We start from the raw sequence: 24,295 nt of genomic DNA on the forward strand, positions 1-24,295 counted from the left end.
AGATCAATAATAAATTTTTGTAACTAAATATTTCTATAAATATTTTCATATTTGAAAGAATTATTCCAGTTTCATGATAAAATCTCTTTTAATTTATGAATTCATAAATTCTTCTTTTTTCTCATAATATTTGGGATGCCCCTTTAATACGTTTATTTACCGCCAAATCGAATGAATGAAGATCTTTCCCACAAAGAAAACATAATGAGTATTGAATGTATACGAAAGGAAAACGAATCTCTAAAATTTCAGTACAAAGAAGCAATTAAACTAGTTCAGCAAGTTGAACAAATTCAAAAAGAGAATACAATATTATCTCAAGAAAACCATAAATTAAAAGATGAAAAAGATGACTTAAATCACAGACTTAAAATTATGATTCAACGTAACGGAGAATTAATGTCTAATCTAGAAAATCAAAATAAGATTCAGCAGAAATTTAATAATGATTTACAAGAACAATCAAGAAAAGAGCAAGAATCAATTTTAAAGAAGGTTGATGAGCTGAATTTTGTAGTTGAAAATTCTAAAAAATTAATCGATAATCAAAAAACTGATATATCAGAATTAAAGGCATCAATTGCAAGTGTACTTGAAGCAGCACAATCGAAATATGGTGTAATTTTTAGAACAACTTCTGAATTGAAAGATTATCTTTTAATGGAAAAAAACGAAATACTTAATCCTCAAATCCAAAAAACGGATTGTAAAGCTGAAGAAACAAATGTTGAAAGTTATAAGCGTAAAATTCAAAAACAGAAAAAGGATCTTCGGAAGTTATCATCTAAATTTTCTAAACTCAAACAAGAAAGTCAGAACAAAACGAATCAGCTCAATGAACAAATTAAAAACATGGAAACACAAATAACACAACTCAAATATGAAATCCAAGATAAAGATTTCCAAATTGAAAAGATACAAAAAGAACATGAATTCGAAATTAAACGACTTTCGCATGCACCAAAACAAGAAGTCAGTACAAATAATGAAAGTATTCAACTTCAACTCCAAAATTCGCATTTGCAAAATGAAATTTCTGGACTCCAATCACAAATTAAACTTAAGGAAGCAGAAGTCAAAGATCAATCTGAAAAGCTTAGTTTCCTTAAAAAACAAGTTTTAACTTTAACAAAACAACTTAAAGTTGCTAATAATGAGAAATCAGAATTAATTATGCAACAAAATTCCGATATTTCAATCATAAAAAGCAATGAAAATGTCATTAAAGAAAACACATCATTAAAAATGAAAATAAATGAACTTGAAGAACAATGTCAAACGTTTAATATTAAACTTAATAATTTGCTGAAAGAAAATGAGCAAAAACAAAATATTAATGATCAACAAATTAAAGAAATCGAAAATTATAAAAAAGCAAATTCGATATTAAATTCGTTAATTAAAAAGCAAAAGAAAGAAATAAAGAAACTTTATAACCAAAGAACAAATTTAGTTAACTTGCTTCATGTATCAAATAACGCAATATTTACTGTTGAAAAGAATATACAAATTCTTTCAGAAGAATTAAAACATCAAAAGAAAAATAATAATAAAAAACAATTACAAATGTTACAAAATCAAACGCCAAATATAGAACAAGAAATATCATTAACTTATTTTCTTTATTACGATTTCCCACAAAATCTAATTGAAACAATTACAAATATATATAATAATGAAATAACTCCAATTTCTATTAAAATTAAAAATATTATTGAGGCAATTTGTAAATATTATTCACAAATTTTAAAAGAGAAAATTAATCAAATTGAAGATTTAAATCAAAGTGAAAACAAAAAACTTGAAATTGCTAATAAATTATTTTATACATTAAATATATTAATGGATAAAAACAATTTTTCTTCTGATTTAATATATAATGAAAAAATCGAAGAAATTAAAAAATGGATCGAAGACTTAAAAGAAAAAGAAAGTTTTCTTAATAATCTATATAAAAAGTTTAATGCACAAAATATTACTGTTTTAAATCAACATATTCAAGAACTTCAAAATGAAAAACAAATTCTTAATAATGAAATTTCTAATCAAAAGAATATTTGTCATAGAAAAGAAAAAACAATACGAAAATATCAAGAAAAAAATAAAAAAATTCTTGAAAAATATCAAAAACTTTATGAACAATATAAATATCTTGAAATAACAAACAAAGACTTAAAAAGTAATGAAGGAATATTAAAATCACAAATTACTTCATTACAAAAAGATATTAAAAAGAATATTAATAATTATGAAACTCAAATTGATAATTTAGAAAAATATCATCAAACACAAATATCACGATTTCAAACAGAAATCGAAACACAAAAAAATCAAATCACTAATGATCTTAAATTACAAATACAAAAAGCAAATGAAATTGAACAACGTTTAAATGAAAAAGAAAAAGAAATTAATAAACTTCAAAACACATTATATTTAGTTAAAAAATCAAAGAAAAGTAAAACAAATAAAATAAAAGAAATTTCAAATCAATTAGAAACAACAATTAATCAATTAAATGATTCTAAAGAATCAGATCAAATTGCACAACAACATTTAATTAATGTAAATAAATTAGAAACAAAAATTAATAATTTAGAAAATATAATCCAATTAAATAATGATAACTTAAAACAATCAGAAATTAGAATTAAAGAACTTGAAAATGTTGTAAATAGCTGTGAAAAAGAAAATAAAAATTATAAAACAAAATTAAAGTTACAAAAAGAGAATTTTGAAAAAGAATTACAATTAAGAAATATTAATCTACAAACAATGCGATTCTCAATAGAATCAAAATATAGAGAAATTTCAGAAGCTCAAAAAGAAAAATTTGATCAAGATAAAAGAAGAATCTTTGCATTTTTCGCTGATAACTTTAGACAATTTTTCGATGCTAATAAAGAATTAACAGAAGAAAATTATCAAGAACTTGTAAAGTTAGTATCCAAGAAGTTAAATTTATGTGTGGCACAAGAAAACTCATTAAGAAGGCTACTTGGAATAACAAATACAGAAAATATAGAATATGCAATTTCAAGATTATTGCTGTCAGCATTTCGTTCTACATAAATGTTTTTTAATAAGTAAAAATAAATTTATTTTAATTTGAGATTTCATTATGTCGGCCGTTTAATTTTTTCGTAATCCAAACAGAGTTCTGAAATCAACGGATGGAAAGATTAAGAAGTTCACCACATTCCGTTTCAGATTTTTTTTGCAGTTCTCTTAACTGCTTAAACTCTTTATTAACACCTGAGCAAAAGAAAAGTATCAAGTCACAACAAGATATCGAAAAATTCTGCAATACATTTTCAACAGGAAAAATTATTGAAACAATAATAGCTCAATCCATGGGGCTTACATCATCACCACAGAGCATTCATCAATATGAAACTTTAAAACAAATTTCATATAACATTATTAGTTCAACTAAGATAAACGCTTGGAAATTTATTATAGATGGACCTCAACACTCTGGAAAATCTCTTTATTTAGGTTTAATTACCAAAAGTTCTATTCAATTTCTTGGATCAAATAATCTTTTATCAAATTATTTCATATTTCCAATCAATTGGTCTCTTGGTACCCAACGCCTTTCGGATGTCAATTCGTTATATGAATATTTTGTACAACAAACAATTTTCCAACTTACATGGCAATGTGGTCGAATCTTTCCCATTTCTCAGACTCTTTTAAATTGGTTTCTTCTCATCCCAAGCACTCAAACTGTAACAAGTTTACCAATGACCATCATTAATATGCCTCTTTTTCCGGTTTCAGGAGTTGAATCAATTGGAAAGAAACTTCTTAATTCAATGAAAAGCCAACAAATTGAAGACTTTGTGAATGAAATTGTTTCATTTCCGATGACTTTATCACAATGTTTTGGATATCTTAATACAATATATATTTATGATCATTTTGATCTTATTGATTTAGACATTAAAAACGAGACAACATCAGTTTGTATACTCAACTCTATACTTAATCATCTTCAACAACATCTATTTATTATTTCATGTAAATCAGCAAAAATTCCAGAAACGATTGAAAAGATATCACACGAATTAATTCCCGTCGAAAACACAATTTCACCACAAAACCATAACGAAATACCAATTATATCATGTTCAGAGCCATCATTTAAGTTAACAATTGATATGTGTCATGGATGTCCACAATTTGTACACAAATATTTTTTGATTTTGGAATGTCTAAATGAAATTAATGAGGGAATTGATGAGACACAACAAAGAAGAGGCTTCACATCATATTTTTATAATGTAAAAATGCAAATTGTGAAAAGATATATTATCACATTATGCAATGACTTAATTCCAATTGAAGATGATATGAACGAACAATTGGTAAATGAAATCACAAAAAACAAAAAATTTACTGCAAAAATTGCTAAACCAAAATGAAAAATACTACAGCTATTGAACGATAGAACTTTTTGTGATATGTTAACTATTGAAATTTTCTATCGTTTATTTCGCTAATATTTTTTGTTTTTGCAGGTGACTTTGATATTTGACTAAATTCATAAAATTGTTTGACTGACTTTGTCAAGACATATTTTTATTTTTCCTTTGAAAGTTCAATTTTATCAAAATTTGGACATAAAATGTTAAATTTTCATGCAAATAAAAACTCTTCGAAATGGGTATGGACAAAAAGAGATCTATGTCAATGAAATCTTAAGACAAATTTTGCATGTATCAGAAAAGGAATTTTTAGCAGTACAACAACATTCCACAATATTTTCTAAACGCCCAAAACTTATTTCGACACTTCTTAAAGTTCAAATTCGAATCACCAAATTTTTAATTCTATATCGATTTCATTTACGATTTATTAAGTCCTCAAATTTAAATATAACACAAGAAGGGATTAATTCACGTTTTTATGAAACATTACAAACATTACGTTTAATATCGACAAACATAAAAAACAAAATAAAATGTATGCAAAATAATCAATTTAATGAGTTACGACTTCTTGATTTTATATATCCAAAAGTTAATTTTTATAAAAATCATTTTTTGATATTATTATTACAAGAAATACCAAAAAATATAATGAAAATTAACTTTAATGGAAATAAAATATTTGTTTATTCTTCTAAATATTCATATAAAATTACATTTTCAAATAATTATCAAATCAAATTAAAAAATATAAAATTAAAATTACCAAAAAATATTCCATTAATAAATAATCAAAAACTTTTACAATATTTAATAACAAAAATTAATACGTCGCCAGATGAATTGTTTATGTTATTTGATGACATTTTGGAAATGTATTTTAATTGGGGATTATATTTAAGTTTTTCATTAAAATTTCAAAAGTATAAAAATGTTTTTCATTATGAAATTAATCATTTTCAAGGTTCTCTTTATATAAAATTTCCAAATTCATATTTTCCTTTTACTTTATTTCGTGTATCGATTAATAAAAGTGGAATATTTATAAATTCATGTTTTCCAATAATAGAACAATCGATTTATCAAAAAGAAATTATAAATGTTAAACAAATTAAAACTATTTTAACTGAAATAAAAAATATGATAAATTTGAAACATTATAATAAAATGTTTCATAATTTAATAAAATTAATAAACAAAAAGAAAAATGATCAAATTAAATATTTAAGTAATAATAATCGATTTATATTATATTATTTAAATATTATATTGTTTCAAATTAATGTTAATTATTATACTGGAAATACATATGTTGATTATAAATTATCAATATTTAAAGATGAACAAATTTTATATTTATTAAAACTTTCGAAAATTGATTTAAATTTATATTTTAGAGAACTTATAAATTATTTCATATTTCATCAAATATTTGCAGTAAATTCAACTTGTATTTATAACTTTAATCAAATTCTTTTATTTAGAAATATTTCTTATTGTTATTCATTTGCTGAAAATTATCAAATTTTTTTATATGATTCAACAAAAGTTATAATTTATAATCAAGAAACACATAAAATTATAAACACATTAAAATATAAAATAATAGAAAAAAATATTTTATGTATTAAAAAAATCGCTTTAAAGTTAATTATAATGAACTTATTTAAGAAAAGTGGAATCCAATATTCATATGAAAAGAATTCGATATATTTAAGAATACCGAAATTTGATACAATTAAATTAAAAATCAAAAATAATAATATTTGGTCATTAACATTTAAAAGTAATTTTCTTGAAGATGAACAAAAATTTGATATTAAAATAATTGGAAATCAAATTATAAATCGATTTCCTTTATGGATAATATATATTATTCAAAACATTTCCGCATATTTACAAATAATTAATCAAATATTTACATATGGTAAAACATTAAACATAATAAAAAACGTAAATTTTAATCATCCATTAAGTTTCCAATGTCAATTTCATCCTAAAAATTGTTTATTTTTAAACTATGATATTAAATCATTAAATTACCTTAATAAAAACAATGAATTTATATATAAATTTAATACATTAAATTCGATTTCATTTAATTTAGAAAATTTAATCGAACATTTTAAACAAAAACGAATTAATAATACTCATTTCATAATATCTGATCATTTATTACATATATTTCATCCATGTTTTTTAACATTATGTAATTTTTATTCGATATTTCAATCAAATGATTTCACAACTAAATGGACAATCATTAAACCATTTTCGAATGAACAATTAACTGAATCAATTGTATTTGCTTCTATTAATTTAATATATAAAGAGAAACATTCATTTATAATATCATTATTACATACGCATATGTTTCGAATCTCATTTATAAACATAAAAAAGGCTGCAATCGCATTATCGAATTATCCAAAGTTTTCGATGAATTCGGAATTTCGTTGTAACTTACAAATTAATAAATCGGAATTATCAAACATTAAGAAACAAATCGAAAAATGTTTTGCATTTCATAAGATACTTAAAGAATTAGGTTTTAAAACAAAACCAATTACACAAATTAATGGTAAAAATACATTTCCTAAAATTATGAATTATATATCACCAAATGAAATATCGAATTTATTTATCGATGTGTATATGAATATCGATGGAATATTTATAAATGTTTCAGATCAAACTCCGAAATTATTTCGAAATATTTTCCAAATGAATTTAATCGGAAGAAAACGACATTTATATAATATATTCATTTTGTCATTATTAAAGTTGGGTCAAATTGGTATCGAGTTAATTACAATGTTTAACGAATTAAATAATATGAATCAGCCATTAATCGATTGGAATAGAACTATTGAAGAAGGATGCTCCATTAAAGTGGATAACTTGGAACGAAAAATTATTGTGATGAACTTGATAACAAAATTCGGTAATTATTACGTGGAAATATTCGATGATAATAAAGTGAGTGTAAGGGATATAAATGGCGTAATTAAGGAAATTCATAACTTAAAGCATTTGAAGAATTGGCTGTTGTCGTTTGAGGATGAACAACAATTCGATGATGAAATATCTTTTAGCTTTAGCTCAATGGACACTTTCTAGTTGAATTATTTGTCATTTAAGTAAATAATTTACTATTAATAAATTAAAATATTACTTTGAATTATTTGGTTATTAATGTGAGAATGAATTTCAATAAATTTGTACACTATAATTAAGATTTCGCCAAATTCACCATGGTATTTTAAGAATGTATTCAAACATGATCATTTGGAAGCAAAAACTATTTTATATAGCGATGATGTATTGCATTAGAAAGAAGAGAAATTGTGAAAATTCGATCCGATGAATTGTTTATTTACAAAATTTCAAACACATTAAAAAAATTATTGGATTGGACAGTCAGGTTGAATGACAGACTGTGCATATCTGTGTATAATTGTTTGTCTTAGCTCAAATAAACTTGAGGCCATCTTTGCTTCAGGTGTTCCTGGTGTGAATCGCGGCGTTCGTGCACTACCTTGGAATAATTCTTTGCTTGCTAAATTGCTTTTGTTTCCAAGTGATTTAAGTAATCGAATGTGATATTTTAATTCATTACAAAAAAATGTTTGTTGTTTTCGTACATTTTCTGATACTTTCTTAAGTTCTTCAAGTTTAGCGTCGTTTTCCTCTTTTGATTCTTCCCAATTTCCAATTTCTTGTAACTTAATTTTTAATGTTTTAAGTTTTTCTTCAAGTTCATCATTTTCATCAAACTTTATATCAGTAATATTTGCTTGTTCCATTTCAAGAGATTCATACTCTTCTGCAAATCTTTCTTTTTCCTTTTCGATTTCCTTTTGAGTTTTTTGTATCTCAGCTTTAATATTTTGACTTTCAGCTTTAATTTCAGAATATTTTTTCTCGAAGTCAAAGTCATCATCTAGATCACTATAATCCATTGATGAATCTGATTCATATTGCTGAGAATACCCTTTTTTCTTCATTATGTAATTATTAAACGTACATTCCTGATTTTAAACCGTTATTCACCAAATGCAAAAATACGAACAGATCCGATCTTTAGGTCAAGGAGGATATGGTAAAGCTATCCTTGCAAAAAATAAGGAAAACAAGCAAATGTTTGTAATTAAAGAAGTTCGTTTAACTGCATTATCTCCTAAAGATCGTGAAGATGCCTTAAAAGAAGCAAAAGTCTTATCATCACTCAAACATCCATATATTGTTGAATACACAGAAAGTTTTCAAGAACGAGGTTGTTTATACATTGTAATGGGTTATGCTGATGGTGGGGATTTAGCCAAAAAAATAGAAGCTGCAAGGAAACCATTTGCTGAAGATGAAATTCTTCATGATTTTATCCAACTTGCGCTTGCCATTAAATATATTCATGATCGCAAAATATTACATCGTGATCTTAAAGGACAAAATGTATTTCTAATGAAAGATGGCACTATAAAGTTAGGTGATTTTGGAATTGCCCGTGTTTTAGAACATACCTTCCAAGTTTGTCGAACTCAAATTGGTACACCATATTATCTTTCGCCCGAAATTTGTCAAGGCAAACCTTATGATACAAAGACAGACATATGGTCACTTGGATGTATATTATATGAGCTATGTACTTTAAAACATGCTTTCGAAGCCGGAAACATGAATCAACTTTTAATGAACATTGTTCGTGGCCGATATACGCCGATTAGTTCCAATTATTCTCAAGGCTTGCGATCTTTAGTTGATCGAATGTTAACGAAAGAACCCGAGGAGCGTCCGACGATTAATCAAATTCTCTCTATTCCATTTATTAAGGAAAAACTCAGCAATTTTCTTGATCAAACATTAATGAATTATGAAATGCAACATACAGTTTTACATGGAAGAAAACCATTTGCAGCGCCAACATGTATAGTTCATAAGAAACCAACACCAGAAAATAATAATAATGACGAAAATAAAAACAAAGATCAAAAAATGGAAATTCTACAACAAAAACAAATGGAATTAGAAAGACAATATAAAGCGAAAAACGATGAGTTAGCAAGAAGAGAAGAAGCAATTCGACAAAAAGAAGAAGCTCTTGAGCGTAAGAGGCGTCAAGAACAACAATTACAAGAAGCGCGAAAAAAGCGTGAAATTGAAGAACAACGAAAGAAAGCAGAAGAAGAAAAGATTGAAGCTGAAAGAAGAAAAAGACAAATGGAATATGAAGAACGTAATCGAATTGCACAACAAAACAAAAATCGGAACAATAATTATAATATATTTGGAGGATATGATAATAATCCACAACCACAACCACAGCCACGTAAAAATGTAAGAAAAGATGAAATTTCAGATGAAGAAAGAAAAAGATTATTTATGGAACAAAGAAGAGAAGCAATTGCAAATAGAAATAGACAAAGATATCAAGAAATGCAAGGAAATGACGCAAGAAATGCGATTTGTGGTGGTTATAAAAATGATACATTTAAAGAAGATAGAAATCAAATGGTAAATATGAAGAAGAAAAAAGAAGAAATTGATAACAATGAAAGAATGAGAATATTTATGGAACAACAAAGAGCTGCAAGAGCAAATAAAGAAAGAATGAGACAAATGGAAATGGGAGGATGCGACGCGAAAGATGCATTAAATATGGGCGGCGGATGGGATGATACAATACCAAAGAAAAAAGAAAACAAAATGAGCGAAGAAGAAATGAAGGAATTTTACCGTAGGCAAAGACAAGAAGCTCAAGCAAATAAAATGAGATTGATGCAAGCGGAATATGGAAATAATTCGCCAATATATGATGAAAAGCCTGAAGTAGTAGAAAAGAAATTACCGCAGAAAAAGGAAATGAATATCGATGAGTTAAATGCATACATGCGTGAGCAAAGACATATTGCAAGAGCAAATAAAGCAAGAGCAGAAGCGGCGGAATATGGAAATGCATTTGAAGAGCATTCGCCAAGACAAAATGATAAAGACGATAATAATTATAAGAAACCAGAAAAGAAAGAAATGAATATCGATGAGTTAAATGCGTACATGCGTGAGCAGAGACACATTGCAAGAGCAAATAAAGCAAGAGCAGAAGCGGCGGAATATGGAAATGCATTTGAAGAACATTCGCCAAGACAAAATGATAAAGACGAAAATAATTATAAGAAACCAGAAAAGAAAGAAATGAATATCGATGAGTTAAATGCGTACATGCGTGAGCAGAGACACATTGCAAGAGCAAATAAAGCAAGAGCTGAGGCAGCAGAATATGGAAATGCATTTGAAGAACAACAGTCAAAGCAAAATAGCAAAGAAGAAAATATTGTTAAGAAACCAGAAAAGAAGGAAATGAACTTGGAAGAAATTAATGCATATATGAGAGAGCAGAGACACATTGCAAGAGCTAATAAAGCAAAAGCAGAAGCAGCAGAATATGGAAACGGACTAAATAATGAGCAATTGCCAAAACAAAATGAAAAAGAAGAAAATATTGCCAAGAAACCAGAAAAGAAAGAAATGAATTTGGAAGAAATCAATGCATACATGCGTGAGCAAAGACACATTGCACGTGCAAACAAAGCAAGAGCAGAAGCAGCAGAATATGGAAATGCAGCTGAAGAACAACAACAAAAGCAAAATGACAAAGAAGAAAATATTGTTAAGAAACCAGAAAAGAAGGAAATGAACTTGGAAGAAATCAATGCATATATGAGAGAGCAGAGACACATTGCACGTGCAAACAAAGCAAGAGCAGAAGCAGCAGAATATGGAAATGCAGCTGAAGAACAACAACAAAAGCAAAATGACAAAGAAGAAAATATTGTTAAGAAACCAGAAAAGAAAGAAATGAATTTAGAAGAGATCAATGCATACATGCGTGAGCAAAGACACATTGCAAGAGCCAACAGAGCACGCGCTGAGGCAGCAGAGCGTGGAAATGTAACACCAATTGAGTCACAAACGCCAAAGCAAAGCAATTCAAATGAAAGTAATGTTAAGAAGCCTGAAAAGAAAGAAATGAATTTGGAAGAGATCAATGCGTATATGCGTGAGCAAAGACACATTGCACGTGCAAACAAAGCAAGAGCAGAAGCAGCAGAATATGGAAATGCAGCTGAAGAACAACAACAAAAGCAAAATGACAAAGAAGAAAATATTGTTAAGAAACCAGAAAAGAAGGAAATGAACTTGGAAGAAATCAACGCATACATGCGTGAGCAAAGACATATTGCGCGCGCAAACAAAGCAAGAGCAGAAGCAGCAGAGCGTGGAAACACACCATCAAATGAAGAAAAGACAAAACAAAATAATTCAAATGAAAGTAATGTCAAGAAGCCAGAAAAGAAGGAAATGAATTTAGAAGAAATAAATGCATATATGCGCGAACAGAGACACATTGCACGTGCCAACAGAGCGCGCGCTGAGGCTGCTGAACGTGGAAATGCGACACCGACTGAGCCACAAACACCAAAGCAAAGCAATCCAAATGAAAGTAATGTTAAAAAGCCGGAAAAGAAAGAAATGAATTTAGAAGAAATCAATGCATACATGCGCGAACAGAGACACATCGCACGCGCAAATCGTGCACGCGCAGAAGGTCAAATGGTTTCTAATCAGCCCAAAGACACGCCAACGGACACCACTGAAAGTTCATCAGCTCGTAAACTCACAGTTGCCGAAGCGCGTCGTCAGTACAAACTTCAGCAGCAAAAGCAGCAACAACAGCAACAGCAGAAGCCACCATCGCGTCCTTCCTCATCGCACAGCACATCGACCAAGTCCACATCCAAAGCGCCGACGACGCCAAGACAGCCATCAGCGCCAACCTTAGCATCGCCGCCGAGTCCGCGCAGCAAGATGCTTGACAAAGAGGCGATGAAGCAGCTCTTCAAACAACAGCGCGAAGAGTTACGGCAAAATCGCGAGCTTATCAAAGCGTGTAACGAAGGTGCGCATGATCCGAAGCTATTGAACAAGCTCAAAGAGAAAGAGCAGCAGCTATCGAACATCTCGCGCACAACGAACAAAAATGATAAAACGATGACTACGTCCAAAGTCGACTTCTCCAAAGCGCTTAATGCGACATCAACAGGAGAATTCCTTAAGTCTCGTTCATTAGTGTTACAAGAGCTCGAAAACGAAGACACTGAAGAAAATGATAACGAAACGGAACTTCAGAACATTTTGGATCAAGCGAAAACTATTCACGAAGCATTGGATATTAAAGAAGATGAAACAGAAAAACAGAAACAAAACGAAACGAAGGAACATACGCCTGTTTTCCACCTGCAAAACAAAGATATCAAATTGCCGATTGCGAAAGATACGGACTCTATTTCGTTCAGAGCAGAAGCAATTAGAGCGTTTTTGGAGAAGGAAATCGGAATTAGTAAATTGATCCGAATGATACAGGCGATGAAAGATAACACAAGCTCTGCGGATGAAATTATAAAGAATTTGGAGCCGGGTTTGGTGGTGTTGGCACAGCAATTGTTGGTGCTGGAAGAATGTATAGAATCTGCTAATTAAGTAATAATATTAAATAAATGTAACATGTGAAATATTAAATTTATTTGGGTTATGGAAAATGGAAATTATGAAATTTTTGATAAATAAAACACATTAAAAAAATGAATAATGATATTTTTGACAAATTTATGGGAAGAAATTGTAGGATATCAATGTGAATCATTCAATGCAACAGAATTCATAGAGCAGCTAACATGATAAAACAGAACATGCAACGCATTGACTATGCAGAGAGTGTTCTCCAAGCCTTAATTTCAATCAATAATTGAAAAATCATGTTTATCAAATTTCTTGCAATGTTAGGACCTCGCCAAACTGTTATGATCATGATGGCATCATTGTTAGAGTATTCTAACAGCACTGGGAGTTGGCTATTTTTTTCGAATGATTATCCTCAATATGGATTTTACGGAAGTTTTAGTGATACAATGCCAAATTTCTTGGTGCTACACATGAAAAATGGCAGCGTGTATCGAATATATAATGTGCCTACTGTTGAAGCACAACAGGGGAATTATATCTATGATCAACAAGGATCAAGCTATGAGTCATGGAGTGACTTCTTTAAAAGACACATCAGGAAGTGATTGAACAAGAACCAAATACATATATGTACTAATATTTAAATAAAAACTTTTTTGTGTAAGTAAAAAATAATAAAATTTATAGATCTAGGTGTTGTATTATTATTTTTAAAAACACCTATAAAAGTTGACATTAAAATATGCGGCTTCATTTTTCTTGTTCGATGCCTACTACCAATGGAATAGAGATCACCTTTGAGCAATAATCATTAGACAAATTTTCTATGCTTGTGTTGTGTGAAGGAAAAGTGCATTTTTCAGTAAATTATGCAAAAAATCAATGAAAAAGTGGCTTTTGTGTATATAATAGATGCCGATATGATTTTGAGTTTATATTTGTTCAAACAAAGTTCATTTTTTTCTGTAAGCCTTACAAAAAGGTAAAAAAAAAATTTTTTTAAGACTTTTTACTAATTAACGTATTAATTAGCTTGATTTTTTTCGTATTCTTGAATTTCTTCATTTGTTAGTTTTAATATTGGATCCTTTAATATGTATCTACATGCATATTTGATTGAAGCTATGCATCTCGGACCATAATTTTCAAGTTGATAATCACCTGCATGAATTGGTAAAAATTTAATTTGATTATTATCATTTGAGGTTTTGTTAGTTTTCCACATTTCATATTTAAAATTCGGTTTATCAACAATATAAAATTGATAATAATCAGGTGAAAGTGTCATTACATTTAACTTTTTTAATATATATGGCTTTATACTAATTTGTTCATCTTTTTTAATTGTTGTTACAAATATTAATTCAACATTTTGAGATTTTTCAAATTCCCAAAATTCATCTTGAGTAATTCCACACATGTATATTATACTAATTTTTTCTGGTAGTTTTGTTGCTTTCTTATCACGTTTAAAAAGAGAAGAATCAACACTTTTAAATCTTGATATAAGTTCAATGGAAGAAACATTTGCATAAAATAGTATTTGTTTTTCAATGTTGTGCTTAATTTGGAATCCGGTTAATGATTGAAACAAAAGTTCTGAATGATGATTTGGTTGTTCATAAAATACAATTAATGTCTGATTTTGTGTAATTGGTTTCTTGAGAATTTGATAAATAATTAACTCATTTGCTTTTCGATTATAGCAAATATCCCAAATATATGGATAAAATGGTGTCTTTACATTATTAATTATTTCTTTTATTTGCTTATCAGAGAATCGTAATGTGTTGCTTATATAAGATTCAAAAGCACAACCAATAATACCTGCAACAAATTCTCCTGCAAAAGGAAGAACCACTCCAATGAATGTTGCAGCTGCAATATATTTCATTCTTAATTTCCACTTATTTGCACTAACATATTGATATTCTTTTATCTTTGACTTCATATATTGAATATTTATTCCAATAGAAGCTTTCAAATCACGTTTAATTTCTGTTACATATTGAGCATAATCACAAAACTTAACTTCAGCATTACCAAGAATATATGGTAATATAGTTTCTAAAACTATGTCTATAAATTTATATACCTCATCAGTTAATTCATCAATTTTAGATGGGTCATTATCAATTTTCAATTTTTTTCCTATAAGATCCTTAAGTAAAAATGTACATGCTACACAATCTGCTAATGGTTTATTAGGTATTTTTAATATAAATTCTTTTTCGAATTTGAGTATTAAATCCATAAAATTTTGAAAATCATTTGAAAATAATGGATATGATACATTTTGTATTGAATTTATAAACTGATCAGGAAAATATTGTACTGATTGAATAGAATTTAAAATAAAGTAAAATGATTGATAGACACTATTAATATATCCACTTAAATTGGCTTCAACATCCCCAAGAGGTAAAGGTTTTAATGAATTTGGCAAATAAAGTTCTTTTGCTATGTTATGTTCTTTCCACCATAACTCAGAAAAATTCTTAAAATTATCTTGATATTGATCTGGATTTCTTTGATCTAAATTCTGTTCTAAATCTTTGAAATCTCTTACAAGGAAAAAAACCTTCGATAAAGGAAATGAAGAAGAAAGTTGTGCACGACGAATTGTTGTTAAAGTACTTTTAAAATCATCAACTTTATCATTAAACCTAGATATAGTTAAACATACAGTAGAAATTGAAGTAAAGACTGCATTAACTTTATCTAATATTGGCTTAAGCTTTAATTCATACTTTTCATCACCAATACCTTGTGAATCAATGAAAAATATTGCTGTATTTTTATCGACATTAATTGAATCACATTTTTCTTTTAGTTTCGCATAATCTTTACTAAATCTATTTATTATATCAGAAATGATATAAGGTCCATCAATTAGTATGCCTTGAGTTTGACTTTTTGTTCCTTTTCCGGCATAAAATGCTCCATTCCCTGTAAGTGTCTTAAGATATGTTGATTTACCTGATTGATATGGTCCAAATAACATTACTAAAACTATAGGTCTATTTCCTGCTTTACGTAGGGTTGATTCAAAGTTCTTAATTAAAATAGGATATTTAGATGTTTTATCCCATGGATGAGGATTGGATTTAATATCTGTTAATGGTGTTGGTATAACAAAATTATTAAATGGAAATAGTTCTGAATATATTATTTGATTTTTATAATTGTCAAGAATTGATCTATTAATACCGGAAATTTCATCATATATGCTTCGAATCTTATTAAATAACTTTTTTGATTTGCATCTCTTTTTAGGATCTTTAGAAAGACATTTTTTAATTAAAGATACAAAAACTGGTGGTGTTGTATTTGAAATTTCAGGTAGTACGCCATTATTAATATTTTCTTTAATTTGTTGAATATTAAGGCCTTCATAGGGTTGTTTGGAAGAAAATATTTCATTCATGAGAAGTCCAAATGTATATACATCAGTCTTTTTAGTGTATTTTTCTCCATTGATAATTTCAGGTGCAAGATATCGAACTTTTGAAACTGAGTCTGGTTCAATTGACTTATGCGTAAGTCCAAAACCACTAATAATTGGATGGAAATTATCATCAATAAATATATTATCAACTGTTAGATCATGATGAATGATGTCATTTTCGTGAAGATATTTTAACCCATAAGAAACACCTAGAAAAACAATTATTTTTGTATTCAAGGTCCATTCAGATGGTTGTGTATTAATAACATTACGTAAATTTCCATTCTTATAAAATGGAGTGATCAAAACTGCTTTTTTATGGTCATCATTTGGATAAAACCCAACCAAAGATTGCACTGTTACATTTGATACTATACATAATACTTTAAATTCGTTGATGAGTGAATTATATGCATCTTCGGTTTGGGCTCTTTTCATTGCAACAAATTGTTCAGTGTAATTGATAATTCCTTTATCAACACGAAATGCTCCACTTGATATATTTGTATTGGTTGTTTTAAACATACTAAGGTCATTTATAAGATGAGATACTTCTGCTTCAGCAAATTGATTCATAACAATGTGAACCGATTGACGATAAATCAAAAAAAATGCCGCTATTCAAAAATGAGAAGTTTACAGAATACTGTAGCGGTTGTAGCAGTAACGACTACCACATTTTTATTATTCAATTTCTTTCAAAAGTTATTAGTTTTTATCAGCTTTATATAATGGTTTTCCGGAGGATGGGTATCGATAAACCGTTTATTTTATCGATATTATTATCTTGATAAAAAAGTGACAATATGCATTCAAAATTTTTATATCGTTCTGAACGATGGTATTCAAAATTTTATCATTAAAAATAAAAATATCTCGTGAAAATCGATTTATATTTATACTAAATCAATTCTGATAGTAATTATAATTTAAGGAGGTTATAATTTCTATAATTCGCCAAATGGTATATGTAAAAAATTGATATATAGCTAAAATTGATTTTCGTAATTTAGTAACATTTATTTGAATGCTATCATATTAAAGTATTCTAATCGTGGTTACACATTTAATGCATTTGCGATCAAGAATCGATTTCAAACATCGCAAAACACAACACTTTTCATAAATTGGTATCGGTTTTCCAATGTTTTTTTTTGAATGACCGTTTATAATAAAAGTGACACATATTTTATGAAAAAGGGTTCTAATAGTTGATGGCTGATGGAGAAAAAAACACTTTAGCAAATATTATTTTGAATGCACACCAAAAATTTTCTGAAAAAAATCACTGAAAACTTCAGAAGTCGAATATTCAAAATCGAAATTATCTGAAACAACAAATAATTTAAAATTAAAACTGAATAAATTAGCATACCAAACAATGAATCTTTAGTGGCTTCAAAGTTGTTAAGTCCTCGAAGCAAAACAAAAATACAGAAACGATTAACACAAAGCCACGAGAATATCATCCTTTTAAAAGTACACATTCATCAAACCTCAGGAAAAGATATGCAGCTATAAACAAAGTTACCACAGAACCTGATAAAAGGTATCAACAATTATCAAATTTAAATAATGACTTGCCATTTGTTACTGGGCATATTGACCCAACAGATCAACAAAACAAAATAGTGTCTCCTATGATCTATATGGATATACAAGGTGCCATAGCGGAGAGAAAGACGACAAAAAAGAATTTTTACAGATTCTCAATTTAAACAACTCACAGAAAAACGCAAATCCCTTCAAAGAGCTAGTAGTAACGCTTCTTCTATTTCCTCACAGAGTGCATTGAGCTACTCAACGAGTACAGATAGTATTTATGTTGGATCAAATGAATATAAAGCTCCAAGAATCTATGAAGAACTTCAAGATAAATATGCCCAGCAAACTCTCCTTGTAATAAAAGGTAAGATCCCTCGAGAAACGCCAGATTTCGAGTCATTCAAAAGAACAAATAATGAAATATGGAACCGTATTGAAACAGTTCTTAACCGAATTGAAGCTTACTGTGACAAATTTGCGGAAGTTAATGGACGCAAACTTAGTGAAGCTGCACTTCTTAATGTTATCACAGATGACAATATATATGAATATCTTAATGGAATTGACGAACTTGTTGAACAAAAGAAATCATATGCTGCATATACAATTCAGAAATGTATAAATAAATATTTAGAAAACATGAAAAGAAATTTCCAAAGCCGCTTTTACCATTCAAAATTTCTGGAGAAATTTAAACGTAAATAAACGGTTTCGAGCAGCTCGAGATTAGAAGCCGTTTAAGAACAGTAAGCAGCCGAGCTGAACAACTTCAAAATCTTCTTCGTGGAAAATATAAAGAAATAGAAAAAGCTCCAAATTTAATTGTTCACGTTATAACAGGGTTACAAGATCTGATAAGATGCTTTGATTTAATGTTAAAAAATGTAACTCTTATTCTTTTGCTTCCTTCTTTACCATCTAAACATGTATGGGAAGAAATGCTTGATCTTTTCTCTCAGTCTGGAATTGATGACACAGAGTCGGATTTAGGATACAGTTCTTCGGTACGCCGTACGAAGGAAAAGGGTTAGCAATATGCATCGCAACGAGTGCGAATGTCGCGTTGAAGAGGATGATAAAGATATATGAAGAGCTGCTGAAGATATTAGGGAAGGAGGCGGGCTGCGACGGGGAGAGTTCGATTGCAAAGGCACTTATTGGACTAAGGAATTATAAGGAACGTGTTTTTATGTAAAATGTTTTGTCATTGTTGTTTTTGTAATGCTCAGAGTTTTTGTTCAAAATTAAGATATGTAACGATGAAAATTAATTGATCAGATAACATTCGAATACAGCTGATATATGCGATTTACTTGTGTATTCTCAAACTTTCCAGCAAATTGTCAGCAATGAATATTCCAGACAACTAAACAAGACAGAAAATGAAGAGAAAATCAAAAATAAAAAACTATGAAAATACGAAATTAAAACAATTAAACTTCATTTCCTCCATAAAAGTTAAGCCAAACAAGTACTGCATCATCATGGTGATGTTGTTATAAAAAAAATTTTTATTTTTGAAGGTTATAAAAAAATTTTTATTTTTGTTTTTCCTTTTCCTGTAGTATTTGTACTATTTCAGTGTGATTATTTATAAGTGCTAAATCAAGTGCCTTTCGGGATATTATATATAAATTCCAAATATCATTTTAAAACATCACCTTACAAAACTAAAAAACATTCAAAATATTTATATTAATATTCTTTTGTGCTAGTAATAATTTCACTATCTCAGTGTGACCATATGTAGATGCTCTTATTAGTGCTGTTTCAAACAAATTAAAAAAATTCTAAATTATACATTCTAACCCAAAATAATTTTCAAAAACTCTAAATAAAAGAAAATATTACCTTGAACATTAACATCAATTCCTTTACGTCTGAGAATTAGTTTCACAATTTCCTCATTACCAAATGAAGAAGCATAAATAAGTGTAGTTTCAAATATTATAGATAAATTCCAAATATCATATTAAAACAGAAAATTATTATAATAAAATTTATATAAAACATATAAATATCTTTAATATTAACATCAACTTCTGCATTTTCAAGAAGAAATTTGGCCATTTCGAAGTTTTTATTTTTAATTACATAAAGAAGTGGTGTATCAAATAATTTAGATAAATTCCAAATATCATATTAAAACAGAAAATTATTACAACAAAAATTAAATAAAACAAACAAATACTTTTAATGTTAACATCTATACCTTTTTGTTTAAGAAGTAATTCAACTATTTGCGCATTTTTATGGATTAATGCAACCATAAGTGCTGTTTGAAATAATTTAAATAATTTTCAAATATTATTTTGAAATAGAAAATTATTTCATAAAACATTAAATAAAACAAATAAATATTCTTTGCATTGATGTCAATTCCTTCTTGTTCAAGAAGTAATTTAACGATTTCTATATGACCTTTTGAAGATGCCAAAATAAGTGCTGTTAAAAATATTTTGAATAAACATTAAATATTATTTTTAAATTCTAAATGATCAAAACAAATAGGAAACAAAACATGTAAACAGATTTAAAGTTAATATCTATACCTTTTTGTTTAAGAAGTTCTTTAAGTATTTCTAAATAACAACATGAAGATGCTATTAAAATTGCATTATTAAATATTTTAAATAAACTTTACATAATATTTAGTAACATCATTTAGATTAATTTCATTTCCTTTTTTATCAAGAAGCAATTCGAAAATATCAATCTTATTATTCTTAACTGCCACAACAAATGCTGATAAAAATAATTTAAATAAATTCCAAATATAATTTTGAAAAATTAAATGAAATAAAACAATAATTTGGGTATTGATATCAATTCCTCCTTGTTCAAGAATATAGTTTACAAGTTCAATGTTTCCTGATTCCGTAGAATATACTAAAATTTCTTTTGGAATCGGATTATTTTGAAGAAAATATTGAACAAGATATATATTCCCAATTCTTGCTGCTTCATTAATCATTTCTTCATTAATTTTCATTCCATTTTCTAGCAAAAAAGTAAAAACTTCATAATTATGATATAAAATACATTTAACACTCAACGCAGTTAAACTATTAATAGTTTTAATTTTCTTTTCATAGAGATATTTAAAGATATCATTTCGATGGAATTCAATTGATATTTCAAACGCATTTCCAAATGATGAATGATTTTGTTCACATAAATGAATAATTTCAATGTTTCCACCTGCAATTGCATATTTACCTGTGTTTTCTACTTTAGCACCATTCATAAGTAAATATTTAAAACATTTAATTGATCCAAAAAATGCTGCATAATCAATTAATGGAATATTTTCTTGATTAATAAATCCACATCTTTCATAAAGTGATGGCTTAATTGTTTGATCGTAATCAAAATCATTTTGTGATGATATTTCTTGAAGTTTTTCTATTTCATCATTTCGAATTATTTTTGATATTTCATTTGGATTTACTCCTTCTTCAATTAACTTTTTATGAAGTTCAAAATCATTCTTTGATAGTTCTTCATAATTTTCTATAAAAGTTGAATTTATTATATCATTACGATACATTTTTTTGTTTTCACTTTCTTTTTTATAGTGAGCAAAAAATTTATTCTTAATATTATTAGTAATATTAAAATTAATAAAATTTCGCTTAATCATTCTATCTAATAGATAACATGCTTCTTGTGAATCGAGTTTAGAAATATAAATACTAAAAATTTCTATAATTTTTGATGTTTTATTGTTAATTTCTTTTTCCTTTTTTTGAATTGCTTCCAAATAATTTAAATATATATAACTTTTAATATTTTGTGAACAAAACGAATAATAAATTAAATTGCTGATAGTAAGATCCAATGAATATGGAAAATTTGAATCATACAATTTCATCGTTTGCTGAACAGACCAATCGAGATTTTCCAAAGTTAAATTAAAAATAATTTTTTCTACACCAGTAAGTATTTTAATAGGATTTTTATTTAGTTGTGCAGTTTGAGTCTGATTTTGTTTCTCATTTTTCATGTTGTCATTTTAACGTCCAACCAAAAATTTGGGGCACTCCAAGTTATACTTGACCAACGGTTTTCTATCAAAATAAAGGCCATTCAAGAACACAATGAGTAGACTTACAAATATTGTCGTATGCATTGGTCTTCCTAAAACAACAGAGGCAAACTTCGAAAAATTCAAAAAATACTTTTTAAGCAAGATATTAATCAAATTTATTCCAACTCTCACAATCGATAATATTGAGCTTCCCTCAAAAGATGGTCAATCCACTGGAATTGCTTTTATTAAATGCACTGGAGAAAATGGTTCTTCACAAGCTCATGCTCTTATCACAGGTGCTGATCATGCTGTTTTTGATGCAAAAACACGTGTTCGTTTTATGAGCTGTGAAACATTTGAAAAGTATCTCAAAGGCTCAGACAAACCAGTACCACTTGTCGTTGAACCATGTGAGCACAAAGTTCAACATTTTTCATGGTATCTTGTTGATGAAAGGCTTTATGATCAAATTGTTTATTTGACCAACAAACTCCCTCATGCATATTGGTTTAATCCCAAAGATGCTAGTCTTACCCAAATCGATCTTCCAAATCATCTTCAGTCTATTGATGACTTCAAGTTTTCTACTGATGGTTCTTTCCTTATAGGTAAATCTGGTGACGTCCTTAAATTCTACACAGGTGAAAACTGGATTCATTTTTCATCTATTCAATATCAAAACATCAAAGATTACATTGTTTCTCCCTGCGGACGTTTCCTTCTTTGCAAAGCCCTTCCACAAGGCAGTGATCTTGACAACATTTATTCTCCACATGGTGCATCAATATATGACATATTAAAATCATCGCGCGTCTTCCGCTTCCCATTACATAAGGCCGACTACAACAAAATTCAATTTGGACATGGCTCCAGTGTTCTTACCATGGTTGGCAAAGAACTTCGAGTATTTTCCGCACCCGCATTTAAGGAGCCCAAAGTCTTTAGTAGTGACATTGACTCCTTTTCTCCAAGCATTTCATCACCATATGTTTTTACTTTCCGTAAAGAGCGCGAAGCCTCGCCGCCACGCATTGCCTTTTATTCCATCACAGATGGCAAAATGGTACACACGCATGCATCATATAATGCCGCGGGAGCCAAAGCATATTGGCATCCGAACAAAGCGTTATGTGCTGTCGTGATTGAGACACCAGTTAAAGGTGCATTCCAATCATCATTAACTATTTTCGACTTAGAAAATCCAAACAAAGTCGGCACATTTAACATACAAGACACTAAGAAAGTCGGCACAATCGAGAACTGCTCATGGGATCCTAAAGAGCGCCGCATATCAGTCATCATCGAGACAAGTCAAGGTCGGTTAATCCATTTATACGAAATCACAACAAATACTACGCGCTTAGCAGTATACACAGCGTCATGTTCTGAACTCATTTATTCTCCAGCAGGTCGTTTTGCAGTAGCACATGATATTAATAATGGAAGTTCTCTTGTGCAATTCTATGACATGGATTCGCAAGCAGGCATTATTAAGTCACTCGAAATATCTGCAGTCGAATCATTGCAATGGGATCCAAATGGCGCATTCGTCATGGCGAACTCAAGCAGAGCAGTTGGTAACATGTCAGGCTTCGCTATATATCTCTTCGACGGCACACTGGTGTTGAAGGAAATCAGACAGGGATTCAAGAAAGGAATGTGGCGGCCTCGCGTTGCGAAGTACACTGAAAAGGACGTGGAGGCAGTGAAGGACAAAGTGGACGAGGTGTACGAGAAATATGGAAAATTCGGCGCTGCAGATCCAAAGGTTAGAAAAGAGGAACAACATTTGCAAAAGATCGAAAAGGTAAGGAATTGGATGAAGTTTAACAGAGAATCAGTGGCGCCTTACAGAATACCACAGCAAAAACAAAATTATAACTTTGAAATACAATTCGCTAAAAATTTTGAGGAAAAAGAAGAATAAAAAATATTAAAGTAAATGGTATTTCTTTGATAAAATTTCTGGTTTTTAAACAAATCCAAACATCTGAACGTGAATATTAAATTAATCCGCTGTGGATGAAGTTATCTTTGAACATATTTGGTCGAAAAGTGACAGTTTCCGATTATATATAATGCAAATATTAACTTTTTCAAAACGCCATTTTGAGGTTTTTTGGATTTTGGCAGTTTTCCGTACGTTTAAATCGACCGTTTAATAATGAAAGAATTAAAATGAAATGCCTTCTTACGAAAAAGAAAGCATACGAAGCTTCGCAATGGCTTGATCATGTATCTACTGACATTAAAGCACAGCACTATCGGTTGATGAGAAAGAAAGATTGGATTTATCTTTCTTCACAATTAACGCATTTG

The 24,295-nt window shown here is 28.7% G+C and overlaps 3 protein-coding genes across 3 annotated transcripts; 2 read left to right on the plus strand and 1 right to left on the minus strand.

Annotated features, from left to right (window-relative positions):
- Positions 1-7,837: 7,837 nt before the first annotated feature.
- GO595_001711 (uncharacterized protein) lies at positions 7,838-8,395 on the minus strand (the record flags this gene model as incomplete). Its single annotated transcript, XM_067914540.1, has 1 exon — positions 7,838-8,395. The coding sequence occupies one exon, from the start codon at positions 8,393-8,395 to the stop codon at positions 7,838-7,840; it is 558 nt and encodes a 185-aa protein (XP_067778112.1).
- A 94-nt stretch (positions 8,396-8,489) lies between these two features.
- Positions 8,490-12,968, plus strand: GO595_001712 (CAMK family protein kinase; the record flags this gene model as incomplete). The annotated part of the gene is made up of 1 exon (XM_067914541.1): positions 8,490-12,968. One exon carries the CDS (start codon positions 8,490-8,492, stop codon positions 12,966-12,968), a length of 4,479 nt encoding a protein of 1,492 aa, XP_067778113.1.
- Positions 12,969-22,043: 9,075 nt separating this feature from the next.
- Positions 22,044-23,903, plus strand: GO595_001713 (Eukaryotic translation initiation factor 3 subunit B; the record flags this gene model as incomplete). Its single annotated transcript, XM_067914542.1, has 1 exon — positions 22,044-23,903. The coding sequence occupies one exon, from the start codon at positions 22,044-22,046 to the stop codon at positions 23,901-23,903; it is 1,860 nt and encodes a 619-aa protein (XP_067778114.1).
- Between the last annotated feature and the right edge of the window lie 392 nt (positions 23,904-24,295).

This window comes from Histomonas meleagridis (assembly GCF_020186115.1).
Source record: "Histomonas meleagridis strain 2922-C6/04-10x chromosome Unknown contig_149, whole genome shotgun sequence".
NCBI lineage: Eukaryota > Parabasalia > Tritrichomonadida > Dientamoebidae > Histomonas > Histomonas meleagridis.